Source organism: Ranitomeya variabilis, chromosome 1 (genome assembly GCF_051348905.1).
Source record: "Ranitomeya variabilis isolate aRanVar5 chromosome 1, aRanVar5.hap1, whole genome shotgun sequence".
Classification (NCBI taxonomy): Eukaryota; Metazoa; Chordata; class Amphibia; order Anura; family Dendrobatidae; genus Ranitomeya; species Ranitomeya variabilis.
Genome location: NC_135232.1, coordinates 841,712,707 through 841,724,942, shown reverse-complemented (window position 1 = coordinate 841,724,942; position 12,236 = coordinate 841,712,707). Strand labels below are relative to the sequence as shown.

Below are 12,236 nucleotides of genomic sequence, written 5' to 3'. Positions count from 1 at the left end.
ATGTCATAAGAAAGAGAAGAGGCGGCGCACGGAGGACAAATCTAGATGATGGACGGCTGTGAGGCGGTTGAGTCCGGGTGAGAACATATACCACTCTGACTCAATAGAGGTATGGCGGGAAATTTATAAAAGTAATTTTTTCAGCGTTCCTAGGGACAATAAACATAAGAGCCACCTTCACAGAATGCAGCCTTAGTGCTGCTGAAGGTGGCTATTTTAATGTAATAGGCCCTGGGGGGGTGGGGAGGTGACAGGTTTCGTTTAAGGGCATAAGAATTAAAAGTTTAAAAATTGCAACATTTTCAAAATTTCCGCCAAATTTCCAATATTTTCACAAATAAATAGTTTTCACAAGTCATATAGAACAAAGTTTACCACTATCATAAAGTACAATATGTCACAATAAAACAAACAATCACTGGGATCCGTTGAAGCGTTCCAGAGTTGTTACCACATAAAGTGACAGTGGTCTGAATTGTAAAATTTGGTCTGGTCATGAAGATGAAGGGGTTAAGTATGAAGGGGTTAAGTATGCTTTTACAACCTTCCTGCTATTCTGTATTCATATTATTACTGGTTTCTTTGTTTCTCCATATTTTGTTACATATACAATTATTTATCAAATTGGGTAATTAAATCAACCACAACATCATGGAAATCAGTACATTCTCAAAATGAGGCTAGCTATTTCATGATGTTTAGTGTTTCCGGCTTGTTAAAGCATCAGCTAACATGAAAAGGACATAGCCGGTTCCACGCTGCCTGATTGTGCCTCCCTGGACAATTGCTGTTTTACCTTTTCTTGAGTAGCAAATAAGGTAGATTTTACTTAATGGCAAGTGTCTATATTCTTGATTATTGCTTGGATTTATCCTCTCTCCTCTACTTGCCCTGAGTCTGCTTGTCTGTCGAGACGGATTTGTTACCTTGGTTACTTTTGTTGTTTTGCTCTCGTAATGACTCAGATGTGGACTGAGCCTAAAGCTGGCCATATACATCAGATGTCTGCCGGCTGAACAACGCTTTAGCCAGCAGCCATCTTACCCGACTCTCCTATACAAGGCAGCGCTCGCTCGGCCGAGCGCTCCTGTGTTCTGTATGAGGAAGACACCTAGTGACACATCGTCCGGCAGCTTATATCAGGGAGAACAATCCAATTGACAGTCCAAAATCGGACATGTCCGATTGACATCTCCTCTTACCATCATCATACATATCAGACCATTGGCTGAACCTGTCATTACCAGCTGCTTCAGCCAACATGAATATGATGTGAATGGGGGACTTTATTAGGCCATTTGAGTCATGTATCAAGTCATGCAGCTATTCATCATTTGAGTCACGTGGCATATGTGGATCTTATTCACTTCTGTTGTCTTTTTTCATACGCCTTGTAAAATAATAATAATTGTGCATGTTGAGAATTAAGAACATTCATGTTTTTACCTTGTACTTGGATTTTTAACAAAGCCAGTATCTACAAAAACAGGACACAGACATGATGTTTTTATCCCTGACATCTTTAGTGCAGCAAGCTCGGCGGTCAAAGCTTTATGGTATCCGACTGCAGCAAACTTGGTAGAGCTGAAATGAGATTATACATTTCACATCATCATTCATATTACTAAAGCAAAAACATATATATGGCTAATAAAATTCAATATTTGTAAGTAGTGATCGCTAATGATAATGGTGTGGATGACTGGAATTTAGTGCAGATGTGTGCATAATTTTTTCTTTGTGAAAAGTATCTTAGGCCTCTTTCACACATCCATGTCTCTGGAACGTGTGATGACAGTTTTCACACCTACCGGAGACACTTACACACGTAGACCCATTATAATCTATGGCTCTGTGCACATGTCAGTGTTTTCCTTGGACCATATGTCAGTGTTTTTCCACCATGTCACTGAGCTCACCTCAGTTCTGCGGGTGATCTGAGGTGAACTCACTGAGCTGAACTGCGGTAAACTTAGTGACTTTTTCCCACGGTGTTGAGGTCACCGCAGTTCAGCCTGGCTGGGAATGCAGCTTCAGTGACCAGTGGTAACCTTGATGATGTCACCACCGGTCGCATATTGGCACCGACCAGGTTGAAAACTGTTTATCCCCCAGACATGGATTACGGTGTGGGATTAAATGATGGACAGGTGAGGGATATTGCTTTTTTATTTTTTTTTAATTACAGGAGACGAGGGATTCAGTGGAATTAGGTGTTCGGTGAGTATAATGGTGTTTGTTATTTTTAAATAAAAATGGAAAAGTGTGTTTTGTTTTATTTCAAATAAATTACTTACTATACTGGCTGTGTCTTTTTTTTTTTACCATATAACTATAGGATTAGTAATGGATAGGGTGTCTTATAGACACCTCTCCATTAGTAATCCATAGGCTTGATGTCACTAAACAATACAAAGGTGACATCAACCCCACAAATATTACAGCACTTGCCACAGCTACAGGGCAAGAGCCGGTAGCTCTTGCCCTGAATTGCCAGAATTAGTGCATCTAACAGCTGTGCCTTTTCTGGGTGGCTGCCGGCTGCTATTTTTAGGCTTGGGGTCCATATCCATGACCCCTTACCAGCCTAAGAATAACAGACCTCAGCTGTCAGCTTTAGCTTGGCTGGTTGTCAAAAATAGGGGGGGACCCCACACCGTTTTTTAAAAATATTTATTTAAATAATTAAAAAAACAGCATGGGGACCCTCTATTCTTGATAATTAGTCTTGCTGAAGCTGACAGCTGAGGGTTACAGCCCCCCCTAGCTGAGAGTTCTGCCTGGCTGGTTATAGAAAATACAGGGGAACCCACAATTTTTTATTTATTTATAGCGCAGGCGGCATGTAAATACATCCTTCAGCTGCTCCTGCTCTCACTGGTATTAGAGGCAGCAGGTGTAGGCTGATGGGAGTTATAATCCCATCAGCCGCTGCCTGCTCTCATTGTTCTCACTTGAATATATCTCTCATCATTCTGGGAATGATGTGAGCCATCTTCAGCTCCCGGCACCTGGGAACAGTGTTAACTGTACTGCTGCTTCTCAGGTGCCAGTATGTGTGGTACTGTTGCACCACATGGGCAGAACACGATTGCCACACACATGTGCTGCAAATGTTACACACACGAACACCGATATCTCTGGTACCGTTTTTTTCTGGTACCGGAAAAAAATGGATGTGTGAAACTTGCCTTAAAGGGATTTTCCAAATAAAGTTATCTGCCATATTTTTTTCTGATTTTCCGCTGCAGAAACTTAGTTTTTGAGGACTTTTGAGAATTTGATGAGGATTTGGAGAATATCTGTTCACTTTCTGCTTATTTTCTATTTTAAAAACTCTCAGAAAAACGTGTACTCATAGTCTTAGAAAAAAAGGTGTTTTTTTTCTTTTTCCAGAAGCAGCGCAACTCTTTGGCCGGCGTCAGACTAGCGAGTTTTACGGAGGTATGAGAGGTGCAGAAAATACGGATTGCATACGGTACAATGATTCTCTATGGCCCAGCTCCTATCTGCCGTATTTTACTGATCCGTATTATACGGTCTTGTACGGCCGTAGAAAATCGCAGCATGCTGCGTTTGTCACCGTATTGCGCAAAAAAATTGCCAATGAAAGTCTATGGGGGCGAGAAAAATACGGATTACACATGGACCATGCGTGTGACTTGCGAGAAATACGCACCGGTGTTATAGAGAAAAGCCGGCAATACAGTGCGGTGTACAGTAAAATCACACTGACAGAATAGAATAGGTAGAATAAATGTGTACACATAGAATAGGTATATATATAAAATTCCCAGGCTCGAGTTCATATGAGGACATCCAGCAGAGGGGGCATCACCGCGACTCAAGGTAACTACAGGACATTCCACTGCTTTCCATTCATTCCCTGGGGTTTTACAGCCACGAGCACTGCATTAGCAGAGTTCCTGGGTGTAAAATGATTTAACCCCTTCAGATGGATTTACATCGTGGGACGTGACCTGAACAACGGAAGTTATGGGATATTTGTTGTGAATTCTGCTCTTGGGCTCCCTCCGGTGGTTATAAGTGATAGCGCTGCTGTCTTTGGATCGCAGCATTCATCAGGTGTGTCCACTTAGTGCAATCCTGACTGGGCTATTTAGTATCACCCTTTAGTCAGTGCCAGTTGTCCATTGTTCCTGGAGGATTCACATCCCTGTCTGGTCTCTCCTGCTTTGCTGTTCATTTCAACAAAGATAAGTTCTGGCTTTGTTTTTTGCAGTCCACATGCTGTGGGCCTTATAGTTCAGTTCATTTCCATGTTTTGTCTTGTCCAGCTTGGTCTGTATAAGGATTTGTTCAGCCAAGCTGGTATCTCTGGAGATGCAGATATACCCTCCATATCTTTAGTTTGTATTTTCTGTGGTGGATATTTTCTAGTGTTTTAATACTGACCGCATAGTACTCTGTCCTATCCTTTCTATTTAGCTAGAGCGGCCTCCTTTGCTAAATCCTGATTTCAGTCTGCGTATGTTATTTCCCTCTCCTCTCACAGTGAATATTTGTGGGGGGCTGTCTATCCTTTGGGGATTTTCTCTGAGGCAAGATAGTTTTCCCGTTTCTATCTCTAGGGGTATTTAGTCCTCCGGCTGTGTCGAGATGTCTAGGGAGTGTTAGGTACATTCCACGGCTACTTCTAGTTGCTGTGTTAAGCTCAGGGTCTTCGGTCAGTACAGGTACCACCTTCTCCAGAGTACGTCTCATGCTGCTCCTAGGCCACCAGATCATAACAGATATTGTTGTTTTTTTATTTTTCTTTTTTTACAGAACGAGGGTCTTCAGGTGGATTAAGAGTCTAATAAAATATTAAAACACCCTGTGTCTTAATTTCATTGAAGTACTTTGTAATAATGTGTGTGTGTTTTATTAACCATTTCGTACTATTAGATTAATAATGGATAGGTGTCATAATTGACGCCTCTCCAGGGCCGGCGTTAGGGGCAGGCAGACTAGGCAGCTGCCTGGGGCCCCCGCTGCCCTAGGGGCCCCCAGCCAGGGGCAGACATACTGTTGATGGCACTTCTCCAGGGCCCAGAGGTGGAGGGGGGCCCCTGCAGGCAGGCCCGGTATCATGCAGGGTCGGGCCCCTCTCACTCCCTCCTGTAATCATGGAACACCGAGTGTCGGGGAGAGAGCGGGGCGCGAAGTGCAGGAGATCAAAAAGGGGGCGTGTCATGCAGGGAGAGACGCTGGCCAATGAACGCTTTCCTTACCTCACAGTGACCAGACTGAGGAGAGCGCTCACTGGCTGCCGTCTGTCCCCCTGCATGGAGCGTCCCAATCGTGAGTGCTCACCTACAGTCAGGGGCCCCACAGCACAGCACATAGAGCCATCATGGAGGAAGAGCAGGACTTACAGGGGGTCTTCTGCTCCCTCCACTGTTCTGTTCAGAGCAGGCTGCAGCGTCTCCTCACAGAGAAGAGATGGGGGAGGAGGCTCACTGCAGGGACAGCACGGCAGCAAAATGTATGCTGTGAAGTGACCTGAAAAGTAATGTGCAGTTATAGTGCTCTTTATAACTTATCTCTTTATAATTTTAGTCATGGAACTTTTTGAATTTGAGTCTTTTCCTCCCTTACTGGGAATTTATCATCAGGTGCTGTCTGCTCTGTGCCCCATCCCCCACAGTGGGGTCTGCAGCCTTCTCCAGCTGAACTGACCTGCAGGGCTCATCTGATCACCTATACAAGATTAGTATGTATGTATGTATATGCTTGTATATGTATGTGTGCATCTGTGTGTATCTATGTGTATGTTTCTATCTGTGTGTGTGTATCTGTGTATGTACAGTATATGTGTGTATGTATGGTATAGTTGTATGGCTGTGTGTGTATGCATGTACAGTATGTGTGTATCTGTGTATGTGAAATAAATTTGTATGGATATATGGTATATATGTATGTTTATGTGCATGTACATACAGTATATGTGTATGTATATGTGTGTACGGTATGTGTATATACTGTATGTGTGTATGTACGGTACGTGTATGTGTATCTATGTTCGGTATATGTGTGTGTATGCATGTACGGTATATGTATGTATGTACGGTATGTGCATTTGGGTGTATTATATGTATGTACGGTATGTGTGTACTATATGTATATAACTATCTGTGTATGTACGGTATATGTGTGTGTATCTGTGTGTATGTACGGTATATGTGTGTACGGCATTTGTGTGAATGTACGGTATATGCATGTGTGCATGTACGGTATGTGTATGTATGATGGTATATGTATGTGTATCTGTGTGTATGTATGGTATATGTATGTGTTTGCAATATACTGTATTTGTATGTGTATCTGTGTACGTACGGTGTATGTATGTGTATTTGTGTGTATGTATGGTATATGTATGTACGGTATGTGTATACTATCTGTGTATATAACTGTATGTGTGTATGCATGTAAGGTGTATGTCTGTGTATGTACGGTATGTGTATCTGTGTGTATGTACGGTGTATGTATGTACAGTATATGCCGGAACAAAAATCATTGTTCTCATCAGCACATCGCCCAGTTAAAACTGCAGATATTCTGCTAAGATGATACTGTATGGGGACAGATTGATTTACTAGTGATCATTCTGTCCCCAGCCAGTGTAAAGAGGCTGGAAACAAGTGGCGAATGACTTCAATATTGTTGATCACGCTCGTTTAGTGGCCTGAAATCAGCGCATGTAGCTACAACCAAAATGTTTCTGTTGGTGCAATATGTTAGCATTTGGGGCCCCATTTTAAACTTTTGCCTAGGGCCCCACTTTGCCTAAAACCGGCCCTGCGCCTCTCCATTATTAATCTGGCTTAATGTCACCTTACAATAGCAAGGTGACATTAACCCTTCATTACCCCATATCCCACCGCTACATGGGAATGGGAAGAGAGTGGCCAAGTGCCAGAATAAGCGCATCTTCCAGATGTGCCTTTTCTGGGGTGGCTGGGGGCAGATGTTTTTAGCCAGGGGGGGCCAATAACCATGGACCCTCTCTAGGCTATTAATATCTGCCCTCAGTCACTGGCTTTACCATTCTGGCGGAGAAAATCGCGCGGGAGCCCACGCCATTTTTTTACGCGATTTAACCCTTTAATTTAATAGCTATAGGGCCCAAATTTTGCACATACACACTACTAACATTAGTAGTGTGGAATATGCAAAAAAAAAAAAAAAAAAAGGATATGAGATGGTTACTGTATGTAAACCATGTTTCATATCCTGTCGGGTTTGGGAAGGAGATAGCAAAAGCCGGCAATTGAATTACCGGCTTTTCTGTTATCTATCTCTGTATTAAATATAAATATATATATATATATGTGGCTCAATTACATATATATATATATATATATATATATATATATATATACTGTATATATGTTTTAACGAACATTTGAGCACATAAATCCATTAGATGTCGGTTTTGCAAGCCTGTGAGAAAATCTCGCAGTACGGATGCCATACGGATTACATACGGAGGATGACATGGGCAAAATACGCTGCCACACCCTGCCTACGGATGACATACGGATCACTATTTTGGGAACATTTCTGCGTATTACGGCCGTAAAAAACGGACCGTATTTTCATACGCTGAGTGTGACGCCGGCCTTATTCTTAGGCTATATCTGGTATTGTAGCTCTAATGAAAGTGCCACTGTTTCTGGAATAAATTACCTTTTTTTCTAACCTCTCCTACTATGCATACCCTTCCATACCACATTGATGTATCATCACATGCATTATATAGTTCTATTTAAAGAATTCACCTAGTAGTTTTCATTATAACTGCAAAATGTACAAGTATGTTATGGTTGTTTGGTTTACAGTACCTTGTGGTTTTGTAGCATTGAACATTGATAATTGTGAGAAAACATTATAAAATCATACCAATAGTCCACCAAAAATGGAACCCCGAGAAGTCCAGCTGATGAAGCAATAGTCACAATGTGCCCATGATTTTTCCTCATCATTGATGGCAGGAATGCTCGTGTGGTCTAGAGTTAAAAAAAAGAGAGTACAAACCAATAGCAAACATTGACACTGCCAAGCCTTGTCCTACAGATGTAGATACACTCTTGCTTGCTATTTGCCTAAATGTGATAACAAGTAGTCTTTGGCAAATAGCTCATGTACGCAAAAGAGCACTTCACAGTTGAGCAATGTGTGGTGCAAAGATTACATTAAGTTACCCTGGTATGGTATTTGCTCTTAAGGTACCTTCACATGGAGCGACGCTGCAGCGATAGCGACAACGATGCCGATCGCTGCAGCATCGCTGTTAGGTCGCTGGAGAGCTGTCACACAGACAGCTCCAGCGACCAACGATGCCGAGGTCCCTGGGTAACCAGGGTAAATATCGGGTTGCTAAGCGCAGGGCCGCGCTTAGTAACCCGATGTTTACCCTGGTTACCAGCGTAAAATGTAAAAAAAACAAACAGTACATACTTACATGCGTCCCCCGGCGTCCGCTTCCTGCACTGTGTGAGCGCCGGCAGTAGCAGGGCACTGCGGTGACGTCACCGCTGTGCTGTGCTTTCACTTTCACTTTGCGGCGCTCAGTCAGTGTGGGAAGCGGACGCCGGGGGACGCATGTAAGTATGTACTGTTTGTTTTTTTTACATTTTACGCTGGTAACCAGGGTAAACATCGGGTTACTAAGCGCGGCCCTGCGCTTAGTAACCCGATGTTTACCCTGGTTACCAGTGTAAAATATCGCTGGTATCGTTGCTTTTGCTGTCAAACACAACGATACACGGCGATCTGACGACCAAATAAAGTTCTGAACTTTATTCAGCGACCAGCGACATCACAGCAGGATCCTGATCGCTGCTGCGTGTCAAACTAAACGATATCGCTAGCCAGGACGCTGCAACGTCACGGATCGCTAGCGATATCGTTACAAAGTCGTTTCGTGTGAAGGTACCTTTACATATATTTGATCTTTGTCAATGGGCATTTTTTAAAAGTTCAATTACAATGTGTGATGCATAGTGTTAAACATTTGTCAGCAGGGAACACTTGTGTCAGCCAATGGTTGATTTGTAGCCTTTTTACACAGGCCCTTCAGATGCTCACTGAATGATCTGCAGTTGATTGATCAGTGTGCATAGGCTGCCATTGGTCTCAGCAGCAGAGGTCCTGTCTACACGATGATCTCTTATGCAAACCAAAACGCTTCTCCATCATGTTGTAAGGGTGTGTCCGGGTCAAGTTATGCCCTGCATCCCTTCCTAGTAAAATGGGTACGTTTTACATGTAAGATGGTGTGTTATGTGATAATGCTTTATTGTGTAATGTATAGTTATGTATCTTTATGGAACTAAGGATAGAGATAGGAAATTATAGCACAAGTGTAGGATTTAACTAGCGTAATAGCAACGGGTAGTATACGGTTTAGTATAGTGGGGGCACTGTAGATTAGGAAATTAGATAAGTTCAGAATAGAAATAGTTAACAAAATAGGGGATTTCCAAGTTGGAAGGGGTAGGAGTAGTGATAGTTGAGACACTTCCTAGATTAGTCAGTTAGACCGGGATCACATATGCGAGAAATACGGCTGAGTCTCGCATGCTAATACCCGGCATTGCCGCCGTCACTCAGGAGCGGAGCGTGCGGCTCCATGTATTGCTCCGCTCATGAGTGACGGTGGCAATGCCGGGTATTAACATGCGAGACTCGGCCGTATTTCTTGCATGTGTGATCCCGGCCTTAGAGAGCTGGATGAAGTTTGGTGAGGTTGTTTCAGAAACTGGTTCAAGGACAGACCAGCAGTTCAGAGGGTTGGAAGTCACCCAGGTACGAGGAAACAGGAGCAGCATGAAAATGGCAGCAACTGGGTTCAGTGGTATATTCTGTGACATCCGAGACCTACGGTTTGGAAAGTGTTTAGAAGAGCCATCCTTTATTTCACCCTCAAAGGGGAAAACAAGTGGGGACCCCCAAGCAAGAACCATTCTGGCTAGTCGAGAAGCTGCGGTACCGGATGATATGTATCAGGAACAAAGATTGCCAGGAGAGCAAGGGAGAGCACAGCTGGAAGGATCTGTGATCAGTAAGAATTTTTGTGCGGTGTCTGTGACTGAACTGAACCTCTTGAGTAAAGTTGAGTTGTTAAAAATGGACTCAGAATCTGTCAGTCAGTGTGGGTGACATCTGGAACCGGGACCGTGCAACCTGAGGAGAACTCCAATCCAAAAGTGAATGACTTGCATTACACACAAATCACACAACAGATGGGACTTTGTTTTGTTTGCGGGGTGCCAGGGTGTGCTGAAACAGCAGCCCCTTGCCATTGCTACCACCCTGGCCACCTCACAGTGCGATGGGCAGCATGCTTAGACTGCACGATTATTGTGTTCTTAGGAATGCTCATTCTCAATAATAATACAGTATAAATGGCCCCTTATGCAGAACTGGACTAGCCCTCAATGGAACAGATGAATCTCCTGGTGGGTCCCTGTGCAGAAGTGGACACCCACCCCTCTATTTGAGTAGCAGATGGTACAATATACTTGATTCCCTCTGTACAGACCAGGGCAGCATCTTATCATTCATGTAAAAATTGTCCTAGATTATTATATATAGAAGCACAGGTAAATTTGTTACTAAGGAGAATGTAATATTTGCATGTAGATGAACAGTGGTCTCCAAGAATCAGTGTTACTGATCGGCCCCTGGCAAACTAGTCTGATACCGCCTTTATAGGTTTTTTGCTAATTACTAGAATTTGTCACATGCAGGAAAAGTTGCTGGTTGGCTGTGATCTAAAACAGTATATATTGTTAATACTGTGTTGCCTTGAATTATGTAACTATATATAATATATAAGACATTTAAAAGTGACATAGTCCAGTTCTAAACAAACAACTACCAGTTATACTTACCCAAAAGTGAGCAAGCACATTCACTTCAAATATTTTCTGGATCTGACTATCCTCTAGAGACAGAAGGTCCGCACAGAACACAACACCAGCATTATTTACGAGGATATTAACATCTCCCACTTCTTCTTTTACCTAGAAGAGAGAATAGGGGAATATTAAGAGTTGGATACATAGATTTTCAGTCTTAATATTTGCGATTGAAAAATCCAATATATATTACAATAGCAGCATTGTGAAGAAAATTATTTATAAAAATTTAACCTATATGCTGAGAAAATCTGCAGTGGAAACTGAGCAGTGCTGCAGATATAACATTCGCTGCATATCAGTTTATGCTGAGTTTTTAATGCTGCGTAACATGCAAGTAACCTATATTATTTAATGAGTGTACAAATGCTGCAGAAAATCTGCAACATCAAAAACTGGCCAAAAGCTCATTGTGGGAACGTATCCTTTAGGGGAACCTGCCAAGACCAGCGATGCCCAATGACAGCCCCATAGGTGAGTATAATAAAAGGTCTTTTTTAGCCTTGCAGGGTGAATTGGAGGCATATGTGCAGTATTATAGAACGCTGTATATCAGGGCTGAAAGGTGGTGGCCGTAGGTTATGTCGGAAAAAAACTGGTGACAGGTTCCCTTTAAGGCCCACAGACACATTATATAAGAGTTGGCTGAACCAACCAATTTCGATGGGACCAGCCAATTATCTTTTTGTATTCAGTGAAAACAGATTTCAACCTTAACTGAGATAGTAGATGACAGTTGGTGATTTTTAAATTCTATGGAGAAGGGGAGGAGCTAGAGACAGACACAGACATTGTGCTTCAAATTCCAATGAAACAAGTTATATTTCTCCATAGAACTTGATGAGCACCAACTGTCATCTCTTATTTCAAAACTGGGAGCATGTGTGTTTGTTGAAAACAGATTTTACCTGTGAATGGATAATTTTAAGATTGAATGATGAGTCCAGAAAGAATCACTTTTCTCTAATAAGATATATTACTAAGTTTCTTATTTTCAAGTGCACTATTGATCTATTTAAAAAAACAACAAACTAAAATGACGGTTACTCTTTAAGGCTGGGTTCACATGTAAGTGTAGTGTGGCAAAACTGCGCGTTTCACAGCACAATTTCAACACAATCAAGTAAATCGTGTTTCACCTGTTACGCAGCACACTACTATTTTTAAATGAAATCACTGGCAGTAATATCACCATAAATTAGTAAATTAGATTCAGTGTGACTGTGTGCTTTTTCCTCAAACAGTGATATTTTTGCCCTAGGGCAATGCCTAGTATTTTATCTCAAACTCACATTTTTATATATAATT

At 42.2% G+C, this 12,236-nt stretch overlaps 2 protein-coding genes across 3 annotated transcripts in view; one reads left to right on the top strand and one right to left on the bottom strand.

Moving 5' to 3' along the window:
- Positions 1–12,236, top strand: part of LOC143787332 (UDP-glucuronosyltransferase 2A2-like) — a 312,401-nt gene that overhangs the window by 28,764 nt on the left and 271,401 nt on the right. The window lies entirely within an intron of this gene.
- LOC143787380 (17-beta-hydroxysteroid dehydrogenase 13-like) overlaps positions 1–12,236 on the bottom strand; it is a 67,404-nt gene that overhangs the window by 32,329 nt on the left and 22,839 nt on the right. The window contains exons 3-5 of the mRNA XM_077276062.1: positions 10,902–11,033; positions 7,906–8,012; positions 1,447–1,584 (exon numbers count right to left, since the gene is read on the bottom strand). Coding sequence (XP_077132177.1) covers positions 1,447–1,584; positions 7,906–8,012; positions 10,902–11,033 — 377 coding nt within the window. The remainder of the gene's footprint in view (positions 1–1,446; positions 1,585–7,905; positions 8,013–10,901; positions 11,034–12,236) is intronic.